Source organism: Puma concolor, chromosome E1, assembly GCF_028749965.1.
Source record: "Puma concolor isolate L17-30 chromosome E1, mPumCon1.1.hap2, whole genome shotgun sequence".
Classification (NCBI taxonomy): Eukaryota; Metazoa; Chordata; class Mammalia; order Carnivora; family Felidae; genus Puma; species Puma concolor.
In genome coordinates this window covers 40,728,979-40,741,099 of record NC_141680.1, presented here as the reverse complement: position 1 = coordinate 40,741,099, position 12,121 = coordinate 40,728,979, and the positions used below count along the sequence as shown (strand labels likewise).

Below are 12,121 nucleotides of genomic sequence, written 5' to 3'. Positions count from 1 at the left end.
TTACGGAAAAACTTTCATGGCTGCTCTTCTCACCTCGGTTTGTTTTGCTGGGATATATTCTTTGAAAGTGTTTATATTCTTCTGGAGCAGGGAAGTCTTCTACTGGATGGAAAGAATACTTTGACTCAAAATCATCTGGGAAAAGAACAAAAAATTAATTCCTATCACTCTTTCATGTGCTCCCACATACTCCGTACCACTTCTGACCCTCCCCTTGCTAATTTCCCATGCAAATTCTGATGGACGATGAGGGGCCCGCCTGGCCCACTAAACCAAGGTTCTGGAGGCCAGCAAGAGCATCTTTCTAGGCACCTCATATGCAGAGGCTGTGCTTAAAGGCTCTTTTCTAATGAAAAGAATCTTTCTAATGAAAGGCTCTTTCTAATGAAAAGGAATCAATCTTTGAATTGGTTCTTCAAATCTTTCCACCAAAAACCACACACTTAACATGAAAGGAGCCCAGCTGTTTGCATGGGAAGAGAAAGAAATACAGTTCTGTTTCAGTCATCTTAGAGACTGTCACCATGGGAAACCAACTGAACTGAATCTACAGATTGGTAGACATTAACCTAAAACGGGAATTTCTGTCACGAGCTAGTGAGAGATCTGACCAGATAATTCCCCTCTGGTCCAAACTACCCTCATTTAAATTCTACGACACAGTTGGGAGAGCCCTCTCACGGCCCCCACTCCCACTTTCCATGGCCCTTCTACAAGGCGGCTCAAATTTTCTATGGGCGTGACTCACATTCCAAAAACCCTGGTCCACCTATTAGGAACAGACTAGAGCGGGAGCGGGTAAGAGTTAACCATTAAAGAACGTAGAGTGTTAGGGTCGAATGGGGCTGTATAGATCTTTCCAGGGGTCCTCAACAGAGGGTCTGAGAAAACCCTATGGACAACCTTTGCTTGGGGCTCCATTCTAAACCTAATGAATTAGAACCTCTTAAGTGGGGCCTAAGACTCATTTATAACCTTGAAAAGTTAAATATGATACACTCCTGATCTCAACCCCCTCATTTCATAGATGAGGGAAGCGGGGCCCAGAGAAATGAAATGGCTTCCTCAAAGTAACACAGCTAGGCAGTGGCTTTGTATTATTAGATTAATGTGGTGTACAGTGGTGTGTTTTGTTTGTTTTCTAAAGGTCCAGAAAGGCCCTCTCCTTCCTAGGAAGATACATAATTCCTGCCTGAATAATCCTGAAGAGGATAAAGTCTCTGACCTAAAAGTTAATCACAAATGATCCTTGGGGAGCAAGAGAGTGGCTTTGGAGTTATTAACACAACACCTACTGATTTTACTTCAATCTCTTCCAAAGCAATCATGCCTAGAATTTGCAAAAGGAAAGGCATGTCAATTTGCAAAGGCCCAGAAATCCAAGAGGAAGTTAGGAGAAGAACTGCTGTCAACAAAGGGTACCCAGTGACCATTCCCATTCTAGAGTGGCCACTGGAATTAGTGAAGTCACCACAGGAACTGTGAGACTAAAACAGCTTGCTACTCACCCAAGAAAGATCGGACAGTGGTAATAGAATCTCTGTGGCCATTCCTCAGGGGTAGTGGAGGAGGAGGGGGTGGTCCAGCTGGCGTCCTTGAGGGAGGAGGTGGGGGCTTTCCTCGGCTCAGGGGTTCTGACCCATGCATTCGGTATGGTGGTGGGGGAGGGGGAGCATCCCTGGCACCATTTCGGATCATGGGTGGTGGGGGTAGAGGAGCTGCAATGAAAATCCAAAGCAGTTAGACTGCGATGCAGAGATGGTGAGGAGTGGGGGGCGGGTTAAGAGACACACACTAAATGTCTTGGTGCCTTCCCAAAGAACCAGGCTCTGTGAGCACCCGGGCAGCATATCAAGTATCATACTCACCCTCCTGTCACCCCTATTTAACAGCGGCAACATTCTATCAGATCCCAAAGTTCAGAATGAATGTGTGACCTTTTTAATTTTCTGTGACGAGTCAGCCAAGAACTCTGCCTATTCGTGTTCTTTTCCCTGCCTTTCCACGCCTTCCTCCACATTTCTAATTCAAAGATTTCTCGTATTTAGCCTGTTTTATTGCAAAAAGTTTCCCAAATGTCCTCCTTGCTTCTCATCTCTTATCATGCCAATCCATTCTGCATACCAACTCACTAATGTCCCCAAATACTTGCTCAAACTTTTCCAAGGACTTTGCATTTCCTGTATCATGAAGTTTCAAATCCTTAGCTTCAACCCCAGCTGAGTCTCATCCTATCATCTTCCTTTCTTACACAGTAACTTAGCACAGCAGTCAGCCTGATCTCACCATCTCCTCTTCCTTGCTTGATTCCTAAGGCTGGGTTGGGTGCCCCTCTTCCACACTCACACTGTTGCCTCTGTACCTCTCTACTACACTACTATATTGTATTATAGTTGTTCATTTTATGTGCCTCTTCCCCAGGACACTAAGTCAGAGCAGTTGTCCATTCATCTGAGTTCCCAAGCTCAGCCAAATGTACAGCACACAGGTAGGCAATCAACATTTGCTGACTAAACCAAACTACATACGCTTTGCTCTTGTGACTGGCCCAAAAGACTCGGAAATACCATCCCTCTTCCCTTACTGACAAACCCTACCTCTCTTTAAGGTTCAACTCAAGCCCTATCTTCTACAGGCTTTCCCAAAGCAATGCACTCTATTCTAATCCCCTCTTCTTTGTTCTCCCACAGCATTTATAGGCTCTGTCATTTATTCTAACACTTAGTAGTACATACTAAAATGAGTGATTCTCAAAATATGTTTAGTATGTTCATCTGCAGAAGTTACATATCTCCAATGATAATCTAATTGCTCAAAAAATTGGGAATGCCTCTTTGGGAATTGCCTCCAAACCCAGTTTCTAATCAGACACATCCATAAATATTATATGATGTTCATATCTCATTTCTGAGGTCGTACCACTACCAATAAAAATATTCGTACTTACGTCTTTTCAAAAATCAAATTCACTATTAAAAGACAAAAATGTGCCACTAAGTAGAACATAAAAAACACGTCTGAAGACATGTCAACATCACTGGAATAGGTTCTAAGGTGTTTATGTTATATTATTCTATTCTTTTCATTAACTAGCAAAAATAGTAGCTACCATTTATTTCATTTCCATTATATTCCAGGCACTGTCCTGAGCACTTTATATGCATTAAATCTTTAAAAACTCTTCAGTCTCTCCTGCAAATTATGTGGTATTATCCCCATTTCACAAATGAGGAAACTGGGACTCAGCCTGTTTGTCTGAGGCCATAGATCTAACAGACTCAGCACACATCTGCTCTTTCCACTGTGCCCACTCTGCTTTTCATAACTACCACCAAGTACTATGTATTTTATCTCCCCCCAAAATTTGTAACCCACTGAGATGGAAGTGTGTCTTTTGGCACCAATGCCATATCCAATAAATAGCTGTTACCTAAATAATACATGGAGAGACAACTCAGCTTAACACTAGTTTAGTGAGAAAGAGTGTATCTTTTTTTTTTTTTTTTTTTTTTTTTTTTTTAAGTAAACTCTGTGCCCAATGTGGGGCTTGAACTCATGACCCTTGGAGTCACATGCTCTACTGAGTGAGCCAGCTAGGTACCCCAAGAGTGTATCTTCAATTTACTCCTTCTAAATTACTGTCAGAATTTCTGTAGAGTGACCACAGCTAAGCATAAAACAGTAATGGGATAATATATGTAGACAAAGGGTCCAGCACTGTAGGCCCAGTAAATGTTGGTTTGCAATTCTCCTAAAATACACTCTGAATGTCTCCCTCTTTTCAAGGTTTAAGTATGACAGGGGCTATTAGAGGCAATAATAAAAGAGAAATCTCCTTAATAGCACCTAGCAGCAGATCTCTGAACCTTATTTGCATTTCAAATCTGCCCAAACCAAAGCCCTTTCAGGTCACCCTCAAAATATTTCTCTAAAACCCAGATTTCTCAGGGCCCTAAGAGTCTGTTTCTACTCTAGGGCAGTGCCAGGAAGTGTAAGACAGGCAATATTAGCCAGGCTCAAAAGGACACCAGCTAGACACTGGGCAGGTGGCACTGATTATAGCCAACCCAGACTGGCCAAATAGAGCAGGACCAAGAGCAGCCTGCTTGCTCCTTTGGCACCCTCCCTGAGGGACCAGGCATCCCAACCAGGTTCTGCCATCTCCAATAAGTTTCTGGGCCCTTTGTCACATCCAATTTTAAGACTGTTTCAAGTGACAGAGCTGGGACCCAAGGACCCTAAGAAAGAAGTAGTTTGTAAAAGAAACCCTGCGGTGGGAGGTCACCCTTTTGTAGACCAAGATAAACCTAATTTTGAGGGAAGGGTAGTATTGATTCTTAAAAGAAAAAAAAAAAATCCCTTAAAAATAGTATTTTACTCTGCAAAGAAAAAATTCAGAAACTCTACGGACCAACACATGGCAATTTTTGATCCTTGAGCACTCTGGGAAGACAAAAGACTCCATGCTTTTTTAAATGTAAATAATTCATATAGAAACAAAACTACATTATCATATAATACTGTCATAATATGATTGAGTAACAGAGATATATCCATGAACTACCTGGAAATCCTTGCGGAAAACCACTAAGTTATCAGCATACTACTGTTTACAAAGCACTTTCATACATACTTTTATTTACAACCACCTCTGAAGGTACTGTGAACACAAGAGGAAACAAACCCAGAGAATCAGAGAGATCTGCCCAATGTCACACAACAAAGAGAGCCAATACTGACATGATCTCTGATTAAGATACCTCAATTTTTTCTCAGTATTATCACTCTAAGAACTGTTGCTCTGGTTACTGACATGCAGAAGAATGAAACTGGACCACTTTCTTTCACCACACACAAAAATAAATTCAAAATGGATGAAAGACCTAAATGTGAGACAGGAAACCATCAAAATCCTAGAGAAGAACATAGGCAGCAACCTCTTTGACCTTGGCTGGAGCAACTTTTTCCTAGACAAGTTGCCGGGGGCAAGGTAAACAAAAGCAAAAATGAACTACTGGGACCTCATCAAGATAAAAAGCTTCTGCAGAGAGAAGGAACAATAAACAAAACTAAAAGGCAGCCTATGGAATGGGAGAAGATATTTACAAATGACATATCTGATAAAGGGTTATTATCCAAAATAGTGTTGAAAAATAAACTATCCAAAATAAGTGTTGAACTTAAACAACACGCAAAAAACAATCCAGTTAAGATACAGGCAGAAGACATGAATACACATTTTTCCAAAGAAGACATTCAGATGGCTAACAGTCACATGAAAAGATAGTCAACATCACTCATCATCAGGGAAATACGAATCAAAAACACAATGATACTACCTCACACCTGTCAGAATAGCTAAAATTAACACCAAAGGAAACAACATATGTTGGCGAGGATGCAGAGAAAGGGGAACCCTCTTAACACTGTTGGTGGCAGTGCAAACTGGTGTAGCCACTCTGAAAAAAAGTGTGGAGTTTCCCAAAAAGTTAAAAATTGAATTACCCTATAAAAATCACACTACTAGGTATTTACCCAAGGAATACAAATTCAAAGAGGGATACATGCACCCAATGTTTACAGCAGCATTATTCACTATAGCCAAGATATGGAAGCAGCCCAAGTGTCCATCAACTGATGAATGGAGAAGATGTGTGTACACACACACACACACAGACACACACACACACAGACACACACACACACACAGACGCGCACATGCACACAGGAATATTACTCAGCCATCAAAAGGAATGAAATCTTGACATTTGCAACAATGTGGCTGGAGCTACAGTGTATTATGTTAAACCAAATAAATCATTCAGAGAAAGACAAATAACGTATGATTTCACTCATGTGTGGAATTTAGGAAACAACACAGATGAACATATGGGAAGGGGGGGGAAGAGGGAAACAAAACATAACAGACTTTTTAAATTATTCTTTTTTATTAAAAACTTTTTAAAATGTTTTCTTTATTTTTGAGAGAGAGAGACAGAGCATGAGCTGGGGAAGACACAGAGAGAAGACACAGAATCCGAAGCAGGCTCCAGGCTCTGACTGTCCACACACAGCCCAATGCAGGGCTCAAACCCACAAACTGTAAGATGATCATGACCTGCACTGAATTTGGATGCTTAACCAACTGAGCCACCCAGGCACCCTCCTAACGGACTCTTAATGATAGAGAACACACTGAGGGTTGATAGAGGAAGGTGGGTGGGGGATGGGCTAAATGGGTGTTAAGCACTTGATGTTATAGGTCAGTGACCAATCACTAAATTCTACTCCTGAAACCAGTATTACACTATTAATTAACTTGAATTTATTTAATTTATTTATGGGGGGGGGTGCAAGTGAGCAAGGAGCAGAGAGAAGGGGGAGGGAGGGAGGGGGAGAGGGAGAGAGGGAGAGAGGGAGAGAGGGAGAGAGGGAGAGAGAGAAGTGGGGCTCACCTGAAGTGGGGCTCGAGCTCACCTGGAGCAGGGCTGGAACTTACAAACTGCAAGATCATGACCTGAGCCAACTGAACCACCTAGACACCCCTATTTATTTTTTATATGAAAGTTTTTTTTTAATGTTTGTTTACTTTTGAGAGAGAGGAGAGAGAGTGCAAGAGTGAGCGGTGGAGGGGCAGAGAAAGGGAAACAGAATCCGAAGCAGGCTCCAGGCTCTGAGCTGTCAGCACAGAGCCCAATGCAGGGCTCAAACCCATGAACCACGGGACCATGACCTGAGCAGAAGTTGGATACTTAACTAACTGAGCCACCCAAGCACCTCCCCCAATTTATTTTTTAGATGTTTATTTATTTGCCCCACATCAGGCTCTGCTCTGACAGTGGGGAGCCTGCTTCGGATTCTCTCTCTCTCTCTCTCTCTCTCTCTCTCTCTCTCTCTGCCCCTCTCCCACTCATGTTCCCTCCCTCTCTCTCAAAATAAACAAATAAATTAAAATTTGAAAGGGGAAAAAAAAAAAAAAGGAAAGCTTGCTGAGGCCTCCACCAGGCCTCAAAGTTGGTGATAGCTAAGTGACAGAAGAACAAGGCTCATAACCTCACATTCTTCTAAAGAAACCCCAAAGAAAGAACTGAGAAGTGGGAAGCAAGAAGTACACAGACATTTAAAACTATTCAGTTCAGGGCACATGGCTGCCTCACATCAGTAGAGCATGTGACTCTTGATCTCGGGGTAGTGAGTTCACACCCCACTTTAGGCCTACAGCCTAGTTAAAATAAATTAAATTGAATCAAATTGAGAAATAAATTAAAATTACTCAGTTCAACCCACAGAAATTACATTTTTTCCCCACTTCTATTTCTGGATGGAGTTAGGTAGATATGGGCTCTACTTAAAGAGTTTTTTTTTAAGTCCCTAAGTTAAAAAGACTTTTTTTAAACCTAAATTTTATAGAATCAAAGGCCACCTTAGGAATAGGATTCTTATGGCTAAAACCAAGGAGACATGGAATCAGGAACGTACCAGGTACTATATGACAGCTTAGGCTGGACTGCCAGCTCCTAGAGTACAAATCTCTATGTACCTCACCAACCAGCAGCACAGGTTATACGGCCTCTGGATCACTTAATTTCTTCATCAATGATCTATATCAGCAAGGACTGATTGTTTAAAAGCTCAAAAGCCGGGGCAACTGGGTGGCTCAGTCAGCTGAGTGTCCAACTCTTGATTTTGGCTCAAGTCATACCAGGGTCATGAGATCGAGCCCCAAGTTGGGCTCTATGATGGAAGTGGAGTCTGCTTCAGATTCTCTCTCTCCCTGCCCCTCTCCCTGGCTCATGCACTCTCTAAAAAAAATAATAAAATAAAAGCTCAAAAGCCATTTGTGGAGGGTGTGGCTCAAAGTCCAATGATACAAGAGGACATGGGAGCCAAAATTCCTGGGTCTAGGAAGGCACCAGAGAGCTTCATGATCTACCTCACTCTACTTTCAGTCATGCTATTTTGTAAAAAGATTACACAACCTCTTCTACCTTTTCGAGAGCTCCTTAGTCTCCTGCTCACCCAATTTAGGCCGAAAGTCCACTGTTACAATCAGTCCCTGACCTAAATCCTTAGCTTCCTTGACCCACTCTCCCTTAGTATCACACATGCCTAAAAAAGCTAACCCTGGTTAAATACCATGCTGCCCCACTCAGCACCTGCAAATGCACAGCTCGACACACACTGTGCTAATCTCACTTTGAGTGTATGGCTCCTAACCCTGAGTGGGCCTTTCATGTTGCTGATTATCCCAGCACACCTCTAGACAGCCACTCATGCCCTCTCTCTCCTTCCCCCCACCCCTTGTTCACAGCAGATATCCCTGCTTTCCATTTCGCCAATTAGAAACAAACCAGAAGAAACTCTGCGCATGTTCCTATCACTACACCCACCTACCCACTTGCTTCTATGCCTATGCATTCTACCTTCCCTCTGGTTACCATGGAAGAACGGTGTTCTTATCTAAGGCCAATCTCCTACCTATGGATCAGATACCATTCCTTTTAGCCTTCTTGAGGACATTACTCAAGCAATTTCCCCTGCTTCTACTGCACCATGGGGAGGAGGGGTCCGAACCTTCACTCTCACATCCTCCTCCAGCAACCATTCCATTTATCTGCACCCCACTCCCCTTGAAGCAAACTGAGATTTCTACATTGCTATCTCCAATTCCTTTCCTCCTATTCCAGATTTCCCAAACACATCCCAGTTAGACTTTTACCCTCATCCTCCACCATTCCACTGAAACTACTCTAAAGGGTATCATGTTGTTTGCGGGACCCCCAATGACTCCAAGTTGCTAACACCAATGTCATTCTGTTTTCAGCCCCGGACACAGCTGATGACTCCATCCTGGCATCCTTCCAGCATTCTCTTGGGTTTCTTTCTTCCTCACTAGAGGCTCTTTCTCAGCTTCCTCTGCTCGCTACTATATATCTCTGTGATATAGGAGGACCCCAGGCCTTAAGCCTCAACCTCTTCTCTACCTAGATCAGCTCCTCTGGTGAGCTCCCCCAGCACGTGGTTTTCAATATCATTCAAATTTCTCTAGCCCAGATCTCTCCCCTGAACTTCAAAGTCTGACAGACATCCAAGAGAAAATAATGAATTGGTGTTTGGCTAACAGGGATCTCAAACTTGACTTGTCCAGAAGTGAACACCTGTCTTCTTCCCCCAAACCTGCTGTGATCCTACCTATCTGCCCAGTCTATTTCAACAGCCTCGGAAGGAGTCTCCTTTGCCAACTTTGTCCTCAGGCAGTCTGTTTTCAACACAGGAGTTTGTCATCCTTTTCAAAGCAAAAGCAACAGGGCACCTGGGTAGTTCAGTGGGTTAAGCATCCTGACTCTTGATTTTAGCTCAGGTCATGTTGTCAGTTTGTGAGTTTGAGCCCCACATCAGGCTTTGTGCTGACTGCACGGAGCCTCCTTGGGATTCTGTCTCCTTCTCTCTGTCCCTCCCTCGCTTTCTCTGTCTCTCTCAAAAATAAATAAACATTTTAAAAATTTAAAAATAATAATAAATAAAATCTGAAGCAATGCTTCTCCTTTGTTCCCATGGTTCCAGTGGCTCTGCATCTCTCCAAGTAAATCCCAGTCATGATAAAGCCTTGCAGTATTCTCTCGAGGAAATCTAGCTTCCTGATCTCCATGTCCTGCCGCTCGTCCCCTTACTCATTCTAGTCCTGTCAAGATGGCCTCCCTGATGTCCCCAGTCTCAGGGCCTTTGCATTTGCTGTTCTCAATGCTTGCAATAGCTGTTCTCCCAGAAACTGCTTAGCTTATTGTCTTCAGGTCTTTGCCAGACTGTCACTTCATACCCCACTCCTGCAATAAAAATATCACCACCACCTTCCACCCCATAGATCCTATTCCCCTCCTTCTCTGCTTTGTATTTCTCTAATTTTTTTTTTTTTTTTACTAATTTGCTTGACTGTCCAGAGAACAGGAATCTTCTGTCTTTTCTATCGATTGCTGTTTCCCTAACACAGTCCGACACATAAAAAGGAACTCAATAAACTTATTGAATAAGTGAATTTTTTCTCTCTTCAATTGCTGAAGGAGAGCTTTGGAGAAAAGGATGAGACAATTAACTCAATTCTCCATCTAATAGAAAAAAAAGGTGCTTCCAGGCACTTACCTGCTCCCCGACTGGGAGGGTCCCGGGCTGGGGGTGGTGGCCTATTACTCTGTAGCGAGGGAGAAGCTGAGGTGGGTGGAGGAGGCGCTAGGCCTCTGACAGGCCCCGGTGTCTTCCTATGCAAAGAATTGTGTCTCTGGGGCAGCTCAGGGGCTGACTCGTTAGTGGGACTGGAGGGTCCATTGGGGACCCCAGGAGGCTGGCGGTAAGGCGGAGGAGGAGGAGCCAGAGACTGGCCACTTGGTCCCGTTCTAATATTCACAGGGGAAGGAGGTGGTTTGACTGGGGGTGGAGCAGGAGGTCCCTCTCGACCAAGGTGCAGCCTTTGTCCAGGTGTGGGCGGCAAGGGTTTCTCTCTGTTGTAGGCTAGGGCTTTGTTGCTGTGCACAGGCAGAGGTGTAGGGGGAGCGTTGGCCCGCCGCCCCGGGGGTGGTGGAGGAGGGGCAGAGCTGCTGTGCTTCATGCCTGTACTGCTGGTGGTATTAGGCCTAGAGAGGTCCGGTAACGATGGTCTCTGCATCCGGGGCAGTTCTGGGAGTGAGGCTCGGTTGCTGTCTGTATCATCTTGAGGGCGCCCACTGGCTGTAGACACCGGTGGCCTTGGGGCAGCAGCTCGAGAACTGGGGACTTGTAGGGCTGGCTTACCAGCTAGGTTCTCTACAAATACAACATACATACATGTTGGTCAGTATATCCTTCACCCAGCCTCCTCAGTGTAACCTGCATGGTAGCAGGTAAATGCCTGGTATAGTTCTGGGTTTTAATCTGGTTTCAGGTTCAGGGCCCACTAACAAATACTGCTGATACAAGATGAACACATTTTTATTTAATCCCTCAGCTTTGGCTTTATTCTACTCTGTAACCCCTCCCCTGCTCCCTTTTCTCCTTTCTCCCACCTCTACCACATGCCTTAACCCTAGATAGCCCACTTGGGACTAGTTAGAAATTAATGCACTTGGGAAATATCCTAATAAAGTACTGCTCAGATACCTGAACCATCCTTGGCTCCCACAGGTCGGAGCTTCGGCACTCCCCCTTGGAAGAAACCTCCCTTGGGCTGCAGGGCAACTGCTCCAGAGCCATAACCACCACTGCTTCCTTTGGGTTCTGGAAAGCATACCATTAGGGTTTTTACTTCACATGCTCCAAGCTGGTGACCAAGTCAATCCTGAGGAGAAACCCCTCCTCTATTTGGGCTTTAATTTGCAAACAAACCAATCTTGCTTTTGCCTTTGCATTTAAATTAAAAATAAAATTGCTAGGCCTCTCAGATCCACAGCTTCATGTGGAGATAAAATTCTACACTGTGATGAAAGAGAAAGAACAAAAGGAAAAAGAAGCCAAACTTCCCTTATTTAGGAAAGGCAGAGGGAAAACCAGGATAAAGACAGGCTCAGAGGAGTGTCTCTCCAAGTCCCAGATGGTAAGGGGGCCAATGACTCAGGGACCCAGGTGTGAGCAACTCTCCAGAGGCCTATCTGAATGGACACCTGTGACAATTATAGAAATCATCGTTGGCTTCAGCTTAGTGGTTTTTAGTAATACAGTGGTCTCCTCAGAGAACTGCCAAAGATAAACCCTAACAAGCACTAGTTACAGTAGAAGAGAATCTTACCCCAGAGAACACATCCCAAAGGTCAAAAAAGAAACTTCTAAGATATTCAAATGAACAGAGGCAAAGACGGCCAAAGAACATTCAAAGAAAACTCTCATAAAGGACAAAACTCTCCAACTCAAGGCCCAACAATAAAAATGACAGGCCAGCCAAGTCTCCAGCTTGATCCTGGGACCCTGGTGGCTCACTAGGAAATGAAGCTTAGACTCACTCTCAAGGATGGGAGCACTCCGATCATTAACATTGGTCACCTTCTTCAGCTTGGTCCCTTTGCAGATATCCTGTAATAGGGCACCTCGACCCCGCTGCTCATCTCTACTCAGCTTGGGCGGCTCTGTGTTTGCCTGGAGAGGGGAAAATAGAACTATT

At 44.0% G+C, this 12,121-nt stretch overlaps 1 protein-coding gene across 7 annotated transcripts in view; it reads right to left on the bottom strand.

Annotated features, from left to right (window-relative positions):
- The window catches only part of WIPF2 (WAS/WASL interacting protein family member 2), a 50,119-nt gene that overhangs the window by 5,045 nt on the left and 32,953 nt on the right, over positions 1-12,121 (bottom strand). For all 7 annotated transcript variants that reach the window (XM_086687245.1, XM_086687244.1, XM_086687249.1 and 4 more), the window contains 5 exons: positions 11,964-12,096; positions 11,128-11,244; positions 10,138-10,794; positions 1,509-1,718; positions 34-135 (listed from right to left, as the gene is read on the bottom strand). In XM_086687245.1, the coding sequence (XP_086543371.1) occupies positions 34-135; positions 1,509-1,718; positions 10,138-10,794; positions 11,128-11,244; positions 11,964-12,096 (1,219 nt within the window). The remainder of the gene's footprint in view (positions 1-33; positions 136-1,508; positions 1,719-10,137; positions 10,795-11,127; positions 11,245-11,963; positions 12,097-12,121) is intronic.